Source organism: Sus scrofa, chromosome 14 (assembly GCF_000003025.6).
Source record: "Sus scrofa isolate TJ Tabasco breed Duroc chromosome 14, Sscrofa11.1, whole genome shotgun sequence".
In the NCBI taxonomy this organism is placed as follows: Eukaryota; Metazoa; Chordata; class Mammalia; order Artiodactyla; family Suidae; genus Sus; species Sus scrofa.
Genome location: NC_010456.5, coordinates 32657052 through 32677105, shown reverse-complemented (window position 1 = coordinate 32677105; position 20054 = coordinate 32657052). Strand labels below are relative to the sequence as shown.

The 20054-nt window shown below is 45.0% G+C and overlaps 2 protein-coding genes across 44 annotated transcripts in view; one reads left to right on the top strand and one right to left on the bottom strand.

Moving 5' to 3' along the window:
- The window catches only part of ATXN2 (ataxin 2), a 115546-nt gene that overhangs the window by 94977 nt on the left and 515 nt on the right, over window positions 1-20054 (top strand). For 6 of the 41 annotated variants that reach the window (XM_021072934.1, XM_021072933.1, XM_005670655.3 and 3 more), the window contains 4 exons: window positions 6800-6945; window positions 7866-8093; window positions 10354-10522; window positions 11372-11778. In XM_021072934.1, coding sequence (XP_020928593.1) covers window positions 6800-6945; window positions 7866-8093; window positions 10354-10522; window positions 11372-11400 — 572 coding nt within the window. In that variant the 3' untranslated portion in view covers window positions 11401-11778. Of the gene's footprint in view, window positions 1-669; window positions 724-6799; window positions 6946-7865; window positions 12262-12946; window positions 18675-20054 lie in introns of those variants that run through there. The other 35 variants (XM_021072931.1, XM_021072916.1, XM_021072914.1 and 32 more) reach the window with 20 other exon arrangements.
- Window positions 12500-20054, bottom strand: part of SH2B3 (SH2B adaptor protein 3) — a 41321-nt gene continuing 33766 nt past the window's right edge. Inside the window, exons 3-8 of one of the 3 annotated variants that reach the window (XM_001929523.5) lie at window positions 17011-17112; window positions 16822-16913; window positions 16632-16726; window positions 16309-16523; window positions 16044-16215; window positions 12500-15870 (exon numbers count right to left, since the gene is read on the bottom strand). In XM_001929523.5, the coding sequence (XP_001929558.1) occupies window positions 15575-15870; window positions 16044-16215; window positions 16309-16523; window positions 16632-16726; window positions 16822-16913; window positions 17011-17112 (972 nt within the window). In that variant the 3' untranslated portion in view covers window positions 12500-15574. Of the gene's footprint in view, window positions 15871-16043; window positions 16216-16308; window positions 16524-16631; window positions 16742-16821; window positions 16914-17010; window positions 17113-20054 lie in introns of all 3 variants that reach the window. The other 2 variants (XM_005670660.3, XM_021072940.1) reach the window with 2 other exon arrangements.

Sequence of the window (20054 nt, the reverse complement as noted above, 5' to 3'; positions counted from 1 at the left end):
CGAACTGAAACCATCAGGAAGAGTTAAAATCCAGAATCCTTTTTAAATTTATTTTTGGTAGTTTAATGAAGATAAGGCAAAAATTTTAAATGCATTTAATCTTCTACTTGACCAGCTAACTACCTTTAACATTTTGGTGCATTTCCTTCCAACACATGCACACACACACACCCCTCTTTATATAGATATTTTGATAAAAAATTAAATCATACCTTTGTTTAATATTGTTATTATTATGTTTCTGAATTTTTGGATCCTGTATCAGATGCCTAATAAACACTTTACAGAATGACATTTCTATTAATAATGATTTGCAAAATTGATAAAATCTTTTGAATTAAACTTGGTAAATATCATTTTATTTATATCAAGGTTGTTCAGTGGAATGCAATGTTGGTCTTTCTATTAGATAATAATTTTATTCCTTTCATTTAAGCAAGAGAGCATGTGGAACTTGACACCCCTGTGCAGAAGAAAAGTGTCTTTTGCTTCAACCCTATATTATTTAATTTTGCAGCAATGTTTACAGTGCTTGTCATATCTTGTAAAATAAGAAAATGAATTATGCATGAATACAAGAAGAAATTACTAAATATGTCAACCTTTCCAGAAAACTAGGAAAATGCACACCTCAAAAGGCTAATTAACCTTTCTATTTCCCAAATTCAGCATGTCCTAAATTACCATACAACAAGGAGACAAGCCCTTCTTTCTACTTTGCCAGTGAGTTGGGTTTTTTATACTAATTTTAATTGAACAGTAAAACACTTTTTAAAGAATACATGTTAAGGGAGTAGACTTGTTGAGCAATATTTTTCTTGTGCCAGACAAAATCATTAAAAATATGTATATCTGAAAATAATTGAGTTTTTAAAAAGGAAATATAACCCAGCTTAAGAAAGCTGGAGTTGATGTAAAAATTGAGTTGTTTCAGAAATTAATTTTTGCATACCAAGCAAACATGTGACTATTTTGGAAATGCCTGATACTTTCCTTGTTCAGAGAAACTTTCCCCAAACAACCTTTTTTTTTTTTTTTTTTAAACAAAACAAGTGCAAGCTTAAAAATTAGGGTTTTTTTAATATCCTGATAAGAAAAAGAATCACAATGATTTTTAATTGAAGAGAATTGAAATATAGGGGAGATATGGTTCAGTATTTTCAGTCTTTGCATGACTACAGGTTTTAAATATTCAGGTAGCAGACACTTCACAGATGTCTTGAGCTTAAGCAGGAAAGCATGACCAAGCACAACTACCTGAGATTATCTTTGGCACTACCAGCCTTTTCTTACCACCAGTGGATAGGTAAATGATTGCTCCTAAATGGAGAAAGTCTGAGCAGGGATTTCTTTTGGAAATGAACCAGTAAGGTGTGTTTTCTCTATTTGTAGGGCAGTTTTTAAATAAGGCTTATTCACGGACTTTTGGTATTTGGATAGGAAAGTTACTAACTTGCAGAAATCCTTTAGAAATGTATAAAAGTATAATATGTGTCAATTTATGTAAAATCCTATATTTTAGGGGATAGTGAGGATTAAAATTTTATGTTGGACACTACATTTTAAATGATTTTAGGATGACTCAGTGTGTCAGTCTACTAGATGCCAAATTTTAAAAAGCATTTAGAAAACATTTTGACTTAAATTTTCATTAATTGTGCCTTGACTTGGTATCCAAAAATAAGTGTGTACATATTATTTATTTGGTGCTAAGAAATGTTAACAAATTTAATCCTTTAATAGATGCTCTTTAAAAAGGAGTCTTGCTGTATATATGACTGTTAAAAGGAAACTCTGTATGTGATATAGTATGTAAAAGACAGTATCGGTGCCTTTATTATGTTCTCCAGTTGAGGTCTCAAATGTAGTTATCCTCACCATCTTACTGTCTCTGTTGGTAGTTTTGGAGTCAGTTTCCTGGTAAGTAGCTAAAAGGTCCTTAATCATCATACCTAAACATTAACTGTCTTAGCTCAACTTTTCCTAAAAGGGAGTATTAGTACTTTTTAAAAGAAACTAACAGTGAGACTATTATTTATAATTGAATTTGTTGCTTCATACCCTTATTCCCACCCCCTTGTACGAATTTTGTCCTGGTTTGTTCGGTCTAGTTGCCTTTCACTCCCTCTTTAATGAGTACCTTTATTTCCTTTTCTTCTGACTTTAACATCAGATTTAAAAGTTGGGAAATTTTGTTGTGTTTCAATTGGAAAGTTTTACCATGCTGGCAATCTCTCATGACTTGTGTGTCCAAGGTCAAAAATGACAAAACGTAGTTACAAATTAAACCCATAGCCTTGTGGACTAAATTGTCTTCAGTAAGATCATGGCTTAGGAAACTATTTTGGGGCTGTGGTTAGTGTTTTGAGGAACTGACAAATCACATAATTAGGAGTTTTAAACTTTAATGTCAAGGAACATGGTGAGTGGGAAATTTCTGGGATCAGTTCTGACCCCCCCAAAATTGTTATTTGTTTGATTAGTTTGCCCTAATTCAGATTTTGTGAAGGCAAGTTTTATGCATAGAAGTTTGATGAATAGCTAAATCAGAATTATTAGGAAAAATCACTTTATTTTTAACCTCTCTGGAATCTTTAGTTAAATTAATGAGCAGTTATAATAAAAGCAGTTAAATGATATAGACTTAGCTCTAGAAAGCACAATTTACTGCCTTTCACTCTCCACTTCCCCCTTTCCCTAATTCTCTTAGATTTTTTTTCCCTCATTTACTCTGTCTTGGTTCTTTTCTTTTGTCTTTCTCCCCTTCCAACCTTTCCCCCAAGCGGTTTGGTTTTTTGGTTTTTTTTTGTTTTTTTTTTTGTTTTTTTTTTTTTGGCTGCCCCACAGCATATGGAATTCCCAGGTCAGGGATCAGATCCAAGCCGTAGTTGTGACCTCCACCACAGCTGTGGCAATGAGGGATCCTTAACCCACTGAGCCAGGCCAGGGATCAAACCTGTGTCCAGCACTCCAGAGACACCACTGATCCTGTTGTGCTACAGCAGGAATTCCCTATCCCTCCTGTTCCACCTTTCTTTGTCTCGTACTTAATGGGACTTTCAAGGCATCAAACTATATTTTTGTTGTTAATAATATTAAAGTATAGGTTCCACATTTTGGAGTTCCTGCCATGGCACAACAGGATCATTGGCCTCTTGGGAGCTCTGGGACACAGGTTCGATGCCAGGTCTGGCACCGTTGGGTTAAAGATCTGGTGTTGCTACAGCTGCGGCTGAGGTTGCAACTTAAACTTGGAATCTGATCCCTGGCCTGGGAACTCCTTGTGCCACAGGGTGGCCAAAAAAGAAAAAAAAAAAAATTCCGCATTTTTCCTAGGTAACAACTCAGTTTTCATATGTGAAGGGGGAAAAGAATTCCCGGATCAGGTACTTGCTTAGCCGACCTGTTTTAAGCAAGGTGATGAAAAAGGAAGATATTTCTAATCAAATATCCTTACAGTTTATTTGCAGCTTATAATGTATGTTTATATTTGTTTATTTTTTTCTTATGATGCATTGTAGTTTACTGGTGTTTGGGTAGGGAAGGGATGGTTTTCTAAAAACAAAAGCCTATGTAGCTGCATTCAGCTTGGATTTCTTAAGTATTTGTGCTATGAATGCAAATGAAGTATAGACTAGAATATTCTATGGCCTTTCGGCATTGGTAAACTATCACAGAAATGCCTTTTTAAAATGCACAGTAGAAAGTACATCTTTAATTTTCAGATTTCAGGATTTTAACATTTTTCTAATTGATGAGTAACAATTATGAGACTTCATGGGCATAATCTCTTTGTGATGTTAATGCTTTTTTGTGTGTGAAAATTAATAAAATTGCACCCAGCTAGAGTTTATTATTGTTACTTTTTATTTCCTTATACCTTGTTTAAAAGATAATTAAAAGTGAAATTTAAAACTTTTTAGTAAAAAATTTTGAGTAAATAAGGTTAAATAAATAGAAACTTTGGGATTCTATGCTCTGTCCTTATGAAACCTCATAAATAGAATTTGGATTTGGGAATTGCTTTCCCCTAGACAGACTTATTACAAATGAAACATTTGAGAATTTATGGAAGGGACGATTTTTTTGTTTGTTTTTGTTTTTTGTCTTTAGGGCCACACTCGCGGCATATGGAGGTTCCCAGTCCAGGGGTTCAGTCAGAGCTGCAGCTGCCAGCCTACACCAGAGCCACAGCAATGCGGGATCCGCGCCACATCCACAACCCACACCACAGCTCACAGCAACACTGATCGAGGCCAGGGATCAACCAGCCTCATGGTTCCTAGTTGGATTCGTCAACCACTGAGCCGCAATGGGAACTCGGTATGGTGGGGAGGGTGTTAATGCTAATGGTTTGAAAATAAGGGATCATGAGTGACTCTAGACATCGCTATCCTATAGAACTTTCTGTGAGGATGGAAATGTGCCACAAATTGTTCAATCTAATCAGTAGCCCCTAGCTGCATGTACCTGTTCTAATTATTTAAAAATAAATTTGACAATAAATGTAAGATTTTTACAAGAACAAAGGTACAAAGTTTATGTCAAGTCTTTTTTTTTTTTTTTTTTTGGTCTTTTTGCCATTTCTTGGGCCGCTCCTGCATCATATGGAGGTTCCCAGGCTAGGGGTCTAATCAGAGCTGTAGCTGCCAGCCTACGCCAGAGGCATAGCAACGCGGAATCCGAGCCGCGTCTGCGACCTACACCACACACAGCTCACGGCAACACCAGATCGTTAACCCACTGAGCAAGGCCAAGGATCAAACCCACAACCTCATGGTTTCTAGTCGTATTCGTTAACCACTGTGCCATGACGGGAACTCCTATGTCAAGTCTTCTAGACTAAGTCAGTGCCTAGATAATTTGGAGGGAATCTTGAAGTTAATGGTGTTAAAGAATAGCCTTTTAATAAGCCAATGAATTAGGGGAAAAGCACTGACTGCTTTCATAGATTCATGGAACTGTGAAGCTAAAGAAAGTAGTTATTAGTACATTATTTTGCCCACATCCCAGAAAACAGTCACCTACTTCTTAAAAAACACCCAGGGAATACATTGTCAATTTTCCTTGTTAATATGTTTCAGTGTATGTTAACTGTTAGAGTTAGGGGAATTTCCCTGTGTATAAACAAAAGTGTTTTGTTTAATCCAGTCTGGGTGTTAACATAATCTTAATGCCCCCCGTGGTATTGGCAGTGGATGCACCGGTGATCCTAGCACTGGCTCTGCTTCACCCTTCCCTCTCTGAAGGATAAATATGCAGTTCGGGAGGTGACCACTTTGGCTGAAATGTGGTGGCTCTTGGCCCTACAATGTCAAGCATTATAGAATTGTTTCATGTGTATAACATTGCATAACATTTACATGGGATACACTCAGAATCATTAATGCTGGTGAATCTCAGAAACCTTGCCTTTTAGACTGCTGGATTAGGGTACCTGATTCCAAAGTGGTGTCTGCTTCTCCCCATCAGCCTCCTATATGTATCTGCTAACACGTCATATGAAGAACATGAGGAACTATTTTGGAGCAGTTTCTGTGTATGGGCCTATCCTGTCAGGGTTTTTAGAATTAATTTGAGAGAAGGCCAAAAGTCATATGCTGACTTCCAAGAGATAATGTCTCATTGCCACATCAGTTTGCTGTCAGCAGTCATTGGGAACAGTGAACCCATCTTCTGCTTCTGATTCTTTTTTTTTTTTTTTTGTCTTTTTGCCTTTTCTTGAGCCACTCCTGCGGCATATGGAGGTTCCCAGGCTAAGGGGCTAATTGGAGCTGTAGCCACTGGCCTATGCCAGAGCCACAGCAACATGAGATCCGAGCCGTGTCTGTGACCTACACCACAGCTCACGGCAATGCCAGATCCGTAACCCACTGAGCAAGGCCAGGGATCGAACCCGCAACCTCATGGTTCCTAGTCGAATTCGTTAACCACTGCACCACCACGGGAACGCCGCTTCTGATTCTTAAATTGCTCTTTTAGAAGATGTAAACAAATGAGTTTATACCTGGTTTCCCTGTTTTGTGCCAAAATATGATCTGTGCTGAGATTCACAAAAAATTGGCTTTGGGTTCTTATCTTTAATGAACATATTTTTACTAAAACTAGCCCATCATATTTCTTTTGAGGTTACTCTGGCTAGTGAAATTCTTTCTAAAGGCTGGAATGCTTTGAAGGGAGTTAGTTTTTCTACAGTAGTTTAGGTAATCCTATTTACTAGATTTTATAAAGCAAAGATGAAAGATCCTTGAGCAAGGAAGCCCAGGGAGCAAACTGAGTTGCTTCTGCTATCAGCTGAGAGAGATTGTGGTCATTTGGCCCTGAAGATAGAGCCCTGACCTTGCCACACACCTTATCCAGCCCCTTACTCCAGCTTTGGTAAAAATCTGTGCCCACAGATCACTGTGCCAGCTGCAGGGCAGTATCATGGTGAGGTTAGCCAGATGATGGCCTTGACCTAAAGTATGTGTATGTGTGCGATTGAATAGTTCTGTTTATGCTTTTAAGCTGCCTTTTCACAAAAACCCAGTGACTCTTTTAAAAGTAAATTAAAGCTAATTAGATTTTGATATAATGTGTACAGCTGTGTTAATGTGAATAAAATTCTAGTCTGGTTGGTAAGCAGTAACTTCACATTTATTTTTTCAAGAAATGGATGGTTTAAATGGAGTTGGATATAGAGATTGGCATTGAGCATCAGAACAGCTCAGTTGATCAACTGAGAGTTGTCAAGGCATAGAGGAGTGATCAAGATCATCACACACGTCTGTTATACACACTCCTCTTTCTTTCACTTTAGTTTCCACTGGCTCCCTTGCTCAACAGTATGCGCACCCTAATGCTACCCTGCACCCACATACTCCACATCCTCAGCCTTCAGCTACTCCCACTGGACAGCAGCAGAACCAGCATGGTGGAAGCCATCCTGCACCCAGTCCTGTTCAGGTAAGGAGGAACTCAGAGGTCTTCACCAGAGCTTCCTCATAATATTTGCTGAGTGTTTTTTTAGTGTCAGACAAGATGCTGGGTACCACGTGATCAAAATACCTAGCAGCGTATAGCTTTGCAGGCTGCGTCCCTAGGGTTTAAGTCACATATTGAGAATAAGGTGATTGGTTAAGTTCTGGAAGCTTACCAACACTGAAAAATCTAATTTAACATAAAGTAAGGAATTTGCTTGGGACTTTTTAAAAATTTAATTCCTAATGTTTATATGATGAGGTGTGGGGTTGGTTTTTTGGGGGTTTTTTTTGTTTGTTTGTTGTTTTTCTTGTTAGCTTTTGTAATCATGTTTGTTTGTTTGTTTTTGCTTCTTTTTTTCAGGGCCGCACCTTGGCATATGGAAGTTCCCAGCCTGGGGGTTGAATCGGAGCTGCAGCTGCCAGCCTACCACAGCAATGCCAGGTCTAAGCCACATCTGTGACCTACATCACAGCTCATGGCAACACAAGATCCTTAATCCTCGGAGCAAGGCCAGGGATTGAACCTGCATCCTCATGGATCCTAATTGTTACTTCTGAGTCACAATCCAAACTCCTATCATGTTGTTAGCAGGACACTTAGGGAGCTCTTTGATATGGATCAGTTCCCTGGGGCAATAGTCTTATTTTACCACCACTTGGTTGAGGGAGTGTAGGCTGAGAATCAGGCTTTTCCCCCCCAGAAAGGGATGTCTCTGAGAGGCCTCTCACCCCAGCCTGCTCTTACCACTCTGTACTTTCTCTTGTACTTGCCATTGCCCCTCCTTTTATAAGGATGGGCCTGAGTGGAGCCTGTTTTCATGTGTAAAACTCAGCTTTGTGTGTGACGCTTAACTGCTTTTCTTTAAAGAAAGTGATTTTCTCAAGTCTTTTGTCATTTTGCAGCACCATCAGCACCAGGCTGCCCAGGCTCTCCATCTGGCCAGTCCACAACAGCAGTCAGCCATTTACCATGCAGGGCTCGCTCCAACCCCACCTTCCATGACACCTGCCTCCAATACGCAGTCGCCACAGAATAGCTTCCCAACAGCACAACAGACTGTCTTCACGATCCATCCTTCTCATGTTCAGCCGGCATACACCAATCCACCCCACATGGCCCATGTACCTCAGGTAAACCTGCTTTAGCCAACTTTCTGTGAAGACCAAGTAGAATATGAAGGTTATCAGATAAACAGCAAAGAGCCAGATGCTCTTCAAGCTAGGAAACCTTGTGTGTGATACCATTTGCTTGTCTCCCTTTTCCTGCTCAAATACATGTGATCTGGCCCTAAATGAATGTTTGTGTGGCTTTGTAATGGGATCAGTGAAGTTGCTAATTAGTCAGTCTTTTAACATTTCTCAATTGAGACTTTAAAAATATCTTTGACTCTGGAATGCAACTTAGTTCTTTTCCTTGCTGTGTCTGCTTTGTTATGTTTATATAACTTCATTGTTATATATACGTATATATACATATATTCTTTCTCTCTGTCTTTCTCTCTGTCTCTCTCTCTCCCTCTCTCCCCTTCCCCCCCCCAACCCCTTCTCATACACACACACAGACACACAAGTCTGGTAAAGAAGATGGGATTTCACAAATTCTCAACTCTGAGGTGATTACCCTGGTCCTGTCCGCTTGAATGTTAGTCACATGAGTTCCAGAGAAATCTTTCCACTTGTTTTCCCTGGTTGTTCATACATCTGCTTTGACCATATGTTGTACTTCTTGAAAGGGCTTGGCCTTGTACATTGGTGCAGTGTAACTTGAAGCTGGAAGCTCCCAGGTGTTGTTCCCATTTTTCTTAAAGAGCAGCCCTGGAAGCACTTTGGAGCTCACCTCCAGTGTAAGCTTGTAAAGGTTGAAAGGTGTGTTTTCTGTCTGCATTAGCTGCTGACAAAAGTCCAATGCAATCCAGGGCCAAGTTGGATTGTCTTAATGAGGAGAAGGAGCTGCACTGAAGTTGGGCTCTAATACTGTCCTTTGATGCCCTCCCTGGAGCTGTTAAGGGTGAATCGGCTGTATTTGATGTCTCTTTTTGCTGCTTTCATAACAGAACTCTCTTAGGCGGGTCTAAGCTAGACTGCCTCACTGAACTCTGTTTCCTGTCAAGCAATGCACCACTGAGGCTCTGGCATGGTGGGGGCTGAAGATGTTGCTCAGTTGGAGCTAAATCTCAGAAGGCGACCTTGTAACTAGAATCCCACAGCTCTGGGAAGTTGGGGGCGTCCTCCCCAGCAAATGTGTAGGGTCTATAGTGTGGACTGCAGTGGATGATTTGCTTTTGATGGTGGGGAGGGAGCCAGTTTAGTCAGGTGTGGGCCAGCATGGTTTGGCTGAATCAGGAGCTTCATGAGACCTGGGGGCCTGTCGATGGCTAGCAGAGGCTGGTGGCTAAGTAGTTATGTGAATTTACATGTAAGCTGGGGTTCCTAAAACCTCACTTTTGTGTTTTTGTGCTGAAAGAGCAAAAAGGTTAACATTTACAGGGAAGCCCAGGCATGTCCTGGGTCCATTTGAAGAGTTAGAACAGCATTTCATTTAAGGCTTACCGTGGTCTAGAACAGTGCACAGTATGGGAGGCAGGAAACGAGGGCTTTTCCTGGTTCTGCCAAATCCCTGCAGAGCTGGGATCCAGCTGTTTGGGCTGACTAAAAACCTTTCCATCTTGACAGTGAGACCAGGCTGAACTCACTATCACTTGGTACAGGGACACTGGGCTGGCCCAGATAATTTCAGATCACCCCTCCCCACCTCACGGGAGCCTTTAACTGCAACCCCTGCTGCTTTAGCAGCATATCTTTCAGCAGAGTCAAGGGGCCTGAGGTTCTCTTTCTCACTGCCGACTCATTCTTCACTGAGGTGTGCTGGTGAGCAGTCAAGAAGCAGAAGGGGAGGAGCCAACAAAGAGAACAGAAGATAACAGCCCATTTGTTATATAATAATCTGCTTCCTTACATGAAAGGGATGTTACCTGTAAAAGTATTTCAGGCCCCACCTGGAAGCCAGATTCTAAAGCATCATTGCATCTAACCTTCTACTGAGTTGAGAAAGCTGCCCTTGGATCGGGGTCTTATCTTCGTGAAGACCTTGCCCCATACCTAGAGTCCAGTCATCAGAAATGTTGAAGGCTAGGACATTGCAGCCCTGACTTTTACCCAGGCTCCTGGGGTGCCTGCTCCCTCAGCCTTGCAGGCTCTGCCAAAGGGTGAAACATGTCTTTAGGTCAGTTGATGATCCACTAGGGAATGTCCCCAGAGGAAAAAAAGGGCCCTGAGGGCTGAACCACTGTTGCCCTTTCCTGAGAGCCCTAGCCCACTGAAAGGAACTCAGTTGACATGTTGTTTAAGCTGGAGATGTTGCCTGTATGCGTAAAAGAGCTCTCTGTTTCAGGCTCATGTACAGTCAGGAATGGTTCCTTCTCATCCAACTGCCCATGCGCCAATGATGCTAATGACGACACAGCCACCCGGCGGTCCCCAGGCCGCCCTCGCTCAAAGTGCACTACAGCCCATTCCAGTCTCGACAACAGCGCATTTCCCTTATATGACGCACCCTTCAGGTGAGGCGTGTGTGTGCAGGGGCCGCCGGGCACCCCAAAGCATTCTGCTCGCACAGGTCAAATGGCAGGCAGGGCCAGCGCTTCAAGCCCCGCATCTGAGAACTAGCAAGACCCGTCAGTGTGCACAGTAGGGACTGTGATGATCAGCTCAGTATCAGGTGTGAGGCTTCCGAGAGCCCAGTCTGTGTGTGTTCTGATGGTATACAGGATTTGGCTTGATGAGAAGCAGCAGCAGCAGCATTCTGTGTAGCTGATGCATGCTTAGGACTCAGTTGGCCTTCCTTGTTATCATAGGATGGACAGGGCAGTGTTTTCCTTCCTGAGTCCCAACAGTCTGACATGTGGGGGGTTACCACCATGGCAGAGTTTGATTGTAGCTCTGGAGACAACTACTGATGAGAAAGTGCTGTGTATGGATTGGTTTTGAGTATAGTATTAGCTCCAGTCTATTCCCTGCTAGGGAGAGAATGCCCGTGATTGTGCTCTAATACTTGATGGCTGCCATGGCGATATTTCAGTCTAACCTGTTATTCTGAAAGCAATTACTGGTGCTTGGCTATTTTTGGGGAGGGGGTATGTTAAGGCCTTTTTTTGTACCCCGTGAGCAACAACTCTTCTGGGAGTTTTATCTGAAGTGGTTTATGTCTGACTGGTTTGTTTCTACCCACCCACCTACCTCTCCCCCTTTGGTACAGATGTGGGGGTGGGGGGGTGGTAAAGAGAATTGCATTTTTTGAGTCTTATTCAGCTAGCACAAGGATAGTTAACAGTCATGTGCTGCAGATTCACTAGGCTTAATGTGTGGTGTTGCCAGTTTTCTGTTTAAATATTCACTTTTCTTTTTTACAGTACAAGCCCACCACCAACAGCAGTTGTAAGGCTGCCCTGGAGGAACCGAAAGGCCAAATTCCCTCCTCCCTTCTACTGCTTCTACCAACTGGAAGCACAGAAAACTAGAATTTCATTTATTTTCTTTTTAAAAAATTATATGTTGATTTCTTGTAACATCCAATAGGAATGCTAACAGTTCACTTGCAGTGGAAGATATTTGGACCGAGTAGAGGTATTTAGGAACTTGTGGGCTGTTCCATAATTCCATACGCTGTTTCTGAGTCCCGCAAGTACCCCAGCTCTGCTTGCTGAAACTGGAAGTTATTTATTTTTAATGACCCGTGAAAGTCATGAACACATCAGCTAGCAAAAGAAGTAACAAGAGTGATTCTTGCTGCTATTACCGCTTTAAAAAAAAAAAAAAATCAAGACTTGGAACGCCCTTTTACTAAACTTGACAAAGGTTCAGTAAATTCTTACCGTCAAACTGACGGATTATTATTTATAAATCAAGTTTGATGAAGTGATCACTGTCTACAGTGGTTCAACTTTTAAGTTAAAGGAAAACTTTTACTTTGTAGATAATATAAAATAAAAACTTTAAAAAAAATTAAAAAATAAAAAAAGTTTTAAAAACTGATACCAAGTTAATGTGTGTTTGTATGAGCTCTTTCCATTATAGGATACTGAGTATCTGAGCAGAAGGGCTGACTCTGCTTCTTAATACCCTGGAAGGTTGGCTGTCAAATGATTTTTCTTCTTCACCTTTAGTTCTGGTTCAAGGTATCTCTAGAAAAAGACAAGACTGAGATATTCTGTTGGTGGATAGAGGTCTGCTTCAGAAGGAGAAAGGCTGGCCAGAGTTGGGCAGCACTGAAATTCCACGTCCTCAGCCTGCCACTGATTCTGTAAGCTTTCTTTTTAATATCTCCTGAACCAAATGAGTGCTAGAAGTTGTCCTAATTCAGGCATCAGTCTGTTTTACCAGTAGGGGGCAGGAGACAGACACACACACAAATTGTAATAAGTATAGAGGGCTGAAAATATGTAGCCATGTACAAAGCTAGGAAGGGGACAAACAGGGAAAACCAAGTACTTTGCAGAGAGCATAGTTATTATAGAGACTTTAAATACTGTGGCAACAAGTCAGGATTCTGAAAATTTCCTTTTAATTCACATGTAGCAGTTTGTACATTATAGCAAAATTTGCATTCTTCAAGAATAAGTTACTTATACAGTACATATACAATACATAAAAATTTGCCAAATACCTTCTGCCTATAAGATGAATCCATTTTCTGTTTTGTCATTACAATATGCTGCTTATTCCAGCTAAACACTGGATGTCAGATGTGTCCTTGTTAAGAGGCAGTGGATAATAAACTATCAAGTTCCTCTAGCCTGTGGGAGATATTAGCGCTCACATTTGCAATAAGAGACTTAGCCCTCAACAGTAGCATGAAGGAATCACAGGCAACCCTTAGGGAAGGGTTCTCAAGGCCTTGATTTTAGGTTAAGAAACTGTTATGTAAAAATAGTGTTCTCTGGCTTAAGATTTTAATAATTGCTATTCCTTTTTCCTACACGGTCCAGAAATGATCAAAGGCAGAAGATTTATACCAGATAAAGCCATATGGATTGCTGGTCTAAAATTCAAGGCAGGTTAGTTGACTTAATTCTTTGGTGCTGGTGACTGTTAGTTTGTAAAAGTTCATTAAAGTCGGATGAAGGAAGGGATGATGATGGGAGCAGTCAAAGCTGTCCTTGTCTGTAACTAGAGATAACCAGAGGGCTTACTGTCCTTTGGCACTCAGAGCCTGGGCTCTCAGTGGAGGCTGCTGGCTTGGCTTCTTGCTGCCAGCAGTGGTCACACTGGGACTGGAAGGAGGGTGGGGGAATGTGCTATGACTGTGGTGGGCTGATTGCAGCCATCAGGGTAGCTGCCTCACTGCCTGTGAGGATATCAAGCCTAGGAACCCATTGCTCCCCCCACCTCCAGCTCTGCTCTAGCAGAAGGCATTGGCTTAGTGTCACTTCTTCCCAGGCCATGAGGGAGCTTTTTGTCAGAAGGTATTTGAGCTGTCCTGGTAACTCAAACACATTTAGAAATGTTTTTCTTCTCTGTGAACATTTTACACTGAAGCAATCTGGAAGTTGTTGACTCGGTCACAGAGTTTGAGCTTGCACTTTGTAGCCAGTAGGACAGAGGTGCTTGCTTGCTGTGCCTGGCTTGCCTCTCCGCACTACCTGAGAACTCGATGACAAGAGGCTAAGAAGTGAGTGCCGCTGTGGCTTGAGGAGGTCATATCCCAGATGTTTGTTTACCCTTCTGAGGGGAGGGAGGGAACTTACTTATTTGATTCATTGTCTACCTCGCCCTTTGCCTGTGCAGACAAGGGGAAAAACTATACCAGTGATAAGTCAGCATTGACTTTCTTTGAGAAATCCAAAATAGTGCTTACTCCTGGCTCACATTTTGCTTTTAGCATTCCTTATTCACAGAGACCTACTTGATATGTGGACAGTGAAGGAAAGACAGGTGACCCCAATGCAGATCAGGGTTGGATCTGCTTTACCATCTCTGAAAACATCCAGGAGTGTGGGTTTTAAAGTGATGGGAGGGAGAGGTGGCTGCTGACCTTCTTGCCCCTCCTAAAGCCTGACCTCTCACCTCTTAGTGTACAGAGAATGAATGGCTGGAGGGAACAGACCAAACCCTCACCCCAGAAATAGGCAGTTTAGTTCAGGCCAAGGTTTAAATTTAGCCTTTGATTGAAGTATCTATAAATGTTAAGCTGTGCTGAACTCTTGGTTTCCTAGAAGCCACTTTGGTCAGCCTGGCGGCTGTACTGAATGGCTCTGCTGGCACCCAGGAGCAGCTGACTCCATTGGGTCACTGCTTCCCTTGTTTCCAAGCCTCTGCATGAAAGTTCTGGGAGGAGCCAGCCTCCTATCAATTGTATCATTTGTGAAAGGCAAGTATAGATGGAGATCCAACTGCAGAACCTCCCTGGATGTTGAGGGTATGTGTGCCTATGTATGTATACACGCACACACGTTCTTCATCACATGAGGCAGTAACCAGCTAGAACAGAACAGTAATTGCGAGCTGTTAAAGGATTTTCTCATTAGCTGTGGCACCAGATTCCCAGCTTCCATTTTGGCTCAAGAATGAGCTTAAAACTTTGTGGGATAATTTAATACACTTTCAGATGCTTGGAGGCTCTGAGCCAGCCCTGTTGGCCAAGAGTTTACTAGGAAGGGCCCAGCAGCCCTTCTTTCCTTTTTGCTTGCCCCTTCCTTACCTCTCAGTTTAACTCTCGCTGTAAAGCTACTATAAACCAGAATCGTTTTTTATTCATAAGGCACCAGGGTGGAACTATTCCTTGCCACCCTCCTATTTCAGTAATTGCCTGAATTTCCCTGAAAGAGTGACACGCTTTTTACTTCTCTACATTTAGGAAGGACAGTGGCTTCTCAGGAACAGGTGACTGTTCTTTGGAGGCATACTAGACAAGGAAGCCAGTCAAGGAAGGTTTGCATAGCTATCTCTGACTACAAAAATCGCATGGGTATTAATTCAGACAGTGCAATGAAATAAGCAATGGTTTAATTTTTGAAACCTGAATCCTTTGAAAAGTTAATTTGAGGTAAAAATGTTTAAAATCATTTTGATATTTAGCTTGTCCATCTGCCAGAGCTTTGTCCTAAAACCGAGTCAAAGCAGGATAAGTGTGGTCACCTGTGGCATGGGTACATCAGACCTGCCACGTGGACTGAAGCTACAATGGGAAACCTATAGGAGAAGCCAGGGCTTGTTAGTGTTTTGGGCTTCCTGATGCCCCCCACCCAAAGTAGAAAGTCTGTCAGCTGTGACAGTGTCAGTGAAAAATAGAACAAGTTTCCACTGCCAACTCGGGCCCTCACCCTACTACCTCCTCCAAAACTGATGGGGACTGGTCCTGGGAACCCCGGGCAGGAGCTGGTGGCATCCGTGAACAAGAACTACATCTGTAAACAATAGGAGACAGTCAAGTGAGAATGAAACTTATAGGAGGCCCTTTAACAGGCCTAATAGAAGGGTCACATCCAAACTGGAATCAACAGTTAACAGTGTCCCTTAAATCTCTCTCTGGAAGGAAGGAAAGAAAATTACATTCACAAGTTCATGTCTCTGCTTGCTTATGTTCCTCTGGGGCATCTGGGATTCCTCCCAGCCTGTCAGAGAGGTGTGTACTGATTGTCTATGGCCCGCAGGTGGCTCCGGGAGGAGGAGTCCATTTCATAGTCTGAGTCCCGGGCTCGACTGGCAGGCTCAGGCTCCAGGTGCCTCAGGCTGCTGGCCAGTTCCTCAGGCGAAGGCACCAGGTGGAAGATCTGCTCTGGGGGAGAGGATCGGCCTGGGAGACCCTCTGGGCCGAGCCCCCTCGGACAGCCAGAAGCACTAAGGTGGGGAAGGCCCAGCTCTGAATCCCAGCGAGAGAGGGAGAAAGGGAACAGGACGGCATTGGAGGAACCTGGGGGGAAAAGTGACCAAGAGAGAAACCACTGTCAGTCTTAACAGAGCAGGACCAAGTGTTGGAAAGACACAAAATGAGGTCTCTGCCTCCCTGAGTTTGCAGTGAGCTTTCACCCTCTACCCGGTTGCCAGTGCCACCGCCCCATTTACCAAGGGGCATTAGGGTCACACCTGGTGGCTGGGAGACAACTACCACGTAGCTGGATAGCCGGACGTCACAGGCGGCACCGCACTCGAGTGGGATGGGTGAACGCTGGAAGTGGTGGAGCATGTGCATGACCGAGGGGAAGTGGAGGTGTTGTACTCGGCACTGGCCCCGCTCAGTCAGTGACAGGCGCAGGTGCTGCAGGAAGAGGATGGCCGGGGCTCAGGCATTGACCCCTAAGGGCCTTGAAAATGAAGAGGGTGAAGCCCTCCACCCCACCTCACCCTGTACCTTGGCTATGCCCTGGAAGTTGAATGTGAGCACATATTCCCCACGCCTCGTCTCACTCTGCCGGACCAGGAACACTCCGTGAGCATCAGGACCCTGCAGCTGAACCAGCTGTGCTGCCTTCACCCGGGAGATGGGGCCATGGAACCAGGGGTAGCAGGACAGGAAATGATCTGTTTTCTGGCAGGCTGGGTCTAGCAACCCCCCAGGAGAAGCACCTGGCAGAAAAGAAGTTACGTGGTGGTGACCCTTTGTTGGGTACCTTATGTCCTGGGCTAGGGCTGGGATCCAACGTTACTGGAGGAAAAAGGCCCTGACCCCCTCACCTTGGTTCAGGGAATCTGTGCTTCCCCTTGGAGAGTTAAACGTGCTGGGCTCTAAGGCTGAGGATATGTGCGTCTCTGGGTCTGTGTTCTCCAGTCTGCTGGAGAAGAGTCTGGGGTTAAGGATCTGGGTAGGTCAGAAGTAGCAGTAAAAGCTGCGCCAGGAGGGGGGCCCTAGGGTCTGGGGCCTCACCCTTGGCCTGTGCACTCCCGAAGCTCAGCCATCCATGAATTCAGCTGCTGCTCATCTCCAACCTCAAAGATGATGTCTGTCCGGTCCTTCACCTGGCAAGGAGAAAGGAACAGCTATGTGAGACCCTCAAGGTCTGTCTATACCGCACTCTCCTTCCCCCCACCCTGAGTGTGGAAAGCTGTCTCTCACCTTCAGCACAAAGGTGTAGAGGTTGTCGGGCATCTCGAGACGTGTGCATCGCCGAATCTCCTGGATGCTAGAACAGGCTGCTTGTAGCTTGGGCTTTGAACTCTAGGAGACCAAGGGAGACATTCAAGGCTTGTCCCACTGACCCTTTGATCACCCAGGCCTCTGCTCTTTTCCGCAGTCTCTCCAGGGGCCTAGCTTGCTGAGCACATGTGAGTGATGCATGGAGTGGTGCGAGCTCAGGTACCCTGGGGATGGAGTGGGTGCCCGCGTTCTCGCTTGCAGAAGGTGTACTCGCACGCGCGCGCGCACACACACACACACACTGAGCTCCCCAGAAACATTTGGGCTAAGGGCCAATCTCGGCTTCACCTAGATCTGTAGACATTCCAGCTCTGACAGGTATTTGCTGGCTGAAATCTTTCTCTTCCCACTGGGGGAGCAAAACTCCCCAATCCCTAACCTGGCCAGTCACACTGGCTGCTGACTCCTTCATCCCAGCAAACCCAGAGAGCAGACATGAGGCTATCCAACCCCAGGTCCCTCTGTGGTGCTGGCTGACTGCCAGGGGCCCCAGGCCTTTACCTTGCCTTTAGCTCCACTCCTCCCCTCCACTGGCTGTCCACTAGCACAGGTCTCTCCCAGCCTAACAGCAGCCCTAGGAAGCAGATACTATCACCGCAACTTAAAAAGAAGAAACTTGGAGTTCTTATTGTGGCTTAGTGGGTTAAGAACCCCACCCTGTCTCCTTGAGGATGTGGGTTCGATCCCTGGCCTTGCCCAGTGGGTTAAGGATCCAGCACTGCCGCAAACTGTGGCATAGGTTGTAGATGTAGCTTGGATCCAGTGTTGCTGTGGTCATGGCATAGGTCGGCAGCTGCAGCTCCAATGCGACTCCTAGCCTAGGACCTTCCATATGCCACCGGTGTGGCCCTAAAAAGAATAAAAATGAAAAGAAGAAACTGAAATTTTGAAAGTGAAGTCATTTGCCTGAGGAAGTGGACCTCTCTCCACAGAGCCTAGAATCTCAAGCTCCCAAACACACCTAACTAACCTGTTTTGCCTTCAGGTGTTAGGACCAGCAGACATGGATTTGGCTGTGGGGTGGGGATTGGCAGAGCAGCTTAGCTTATGGACTCGGTGTTTCTGCCAGTGTGCCCTTTTGTCTGGCTTGGCTGGCCCCAGTTACAACCAGCTGGAAAGCCACACAAAACCTTGGGCTCTGGAGCCTCCCACAACATACAGCACACACAGGGCTCAGAGTGGGTCGGGGTGACCCTCTACCCTTTTACCAGCAAAAGGCTCCTGACTGAACCTGGCTGGAGCATGGGCTGACCCTGCAGATGTCTGTTCCAGGGTGCAGGAAGTTTTTGCAGAAAGGAGATCACACTTTACCACCCCCATCTCCACATCCTCTTGTGATAAGGCTGATGAGATTGTTTCCCTGGGATCAGGAGATGATTGATGGCTTCCAGCAGAGACCAAAAGAAGATGAACATGGAGGAAGGAGCAAGATGCGGCGAGTGGACAGAGGAGACCCAACTCCAATGGGGCCCTTCTCCCTCTAACAGCTCTTTTCCTTGGAGCCAGGAGACAGCAAGGTGCCCCTGGAAAGTGCCACAACCCCCGCCTGCCAAGCCAGCACCAGATGGGGAGAGGGAACAAAAGTGAGTTCCAGGCACAATGGCTTTTCTGGTCCAGACCCCACCCACCCACCCCGGGCAGGTGTCGGAGCTCCTAGTCCTGCCCCGGTTGTGGGACACAGCAGTCTGGGGAGAGCAACTCTGGTTACGAGCATGGAGAAGCTGCACAACTAGTAAATCCCAACCCTGAGTGACCTGCACCAGCCGGGACATTAGCACCTTTCAAGTTCTTTTATGTCCTCCATGACCCAATTTCTCAGCCTTGGAGCCATGTGAGACGCAGGGATCCCTGGAGCCTTGCACGGCACCTACACGGGCACTAGACGTGCCTGAGAGCACGGGAAGCAGAGCCTCTGCTCTCCTGGCAGCTTTCAGTCAGCCAGTCTCTCGTTGTCTATTTTCTGACTGCAAAATGGGTTAGGTACAGAGAACTAAGTCCTTCTCCCACTTGTGCAGTTGGCCCTGCCTTGTCCCCCCAACCCTCCCCACTGGCTCAAGGCCCACAGGATCACTGGGAGGAAGTAGGCCAGGCTAAGAGGGGAGGCCAGGCCTAGTCTCCCTTTCAGTTCCGCTGCGGGCCCTGGGCCTGGCCTCCAGTGTGGGTGCCAAGATTAAGCAGTAAAGCCACTGGTTTCATTCTGAATGTGGGGCTCTCTGTGCCAGCTCCACCCCCAGCAGCTGAGGAACTGCTGACCTGGCAGGCAGTGAAGAGAGGATTCCCCTCCTCACCACGGCCAGCCTTTGCTGCACAGATGATGGTGAAACTCATCCTGGCTCCCCCTCTGCACACTGGCTGAGTGTGATACAGCCTCTTTCATCTCTTCACAGCAGCCCATTTGTCTTGCCCAGAGTCGCACAACCCGGGAGGCTGAGCAGGGGCTGAACCCCAGCCTGCCAAGGATCAGAGCCAGTGCATCTAACTACTGTGGTGGGTGGGAGATGCCAGAGGCTCTGCCCAGGTTGGAGGGGTGATTGAGAACACAGCAACAGACATCTCTGCCTTTGGCCACAGCCCTAGCTGGACAATCCAAAGCAAGATGCAGGAAGACTGGGTGGAGGGACCAGGGGGTGCCTTTCTAGCTGGGTGCTGTGACAGGACAGAGCTGGGCTTGAACAGCAGCCCCAGAAACACTCGGGGCTTTAGGTCCACCTCCTTTCTGCACCCTCCCTCCCACCTGCCTTGCAGATCCACCTGGCCAGCAGTTGCTCCCTGGACTCACCTCAGAGTCACACAGCTTGGGACCCAAATGACCAAACTGTTGCAGTATTTGTGGTACAAGCAGTAGACTGTCACCCCCTACACTCTGCAACATTCACGCCTGGAGAGCTAGTCCCATTCTTAGCTTCTAGCATCCAAAAAGCTAGCTTCTTAGAGCCACTGTGACTCCAGAGGTAATAACCCAT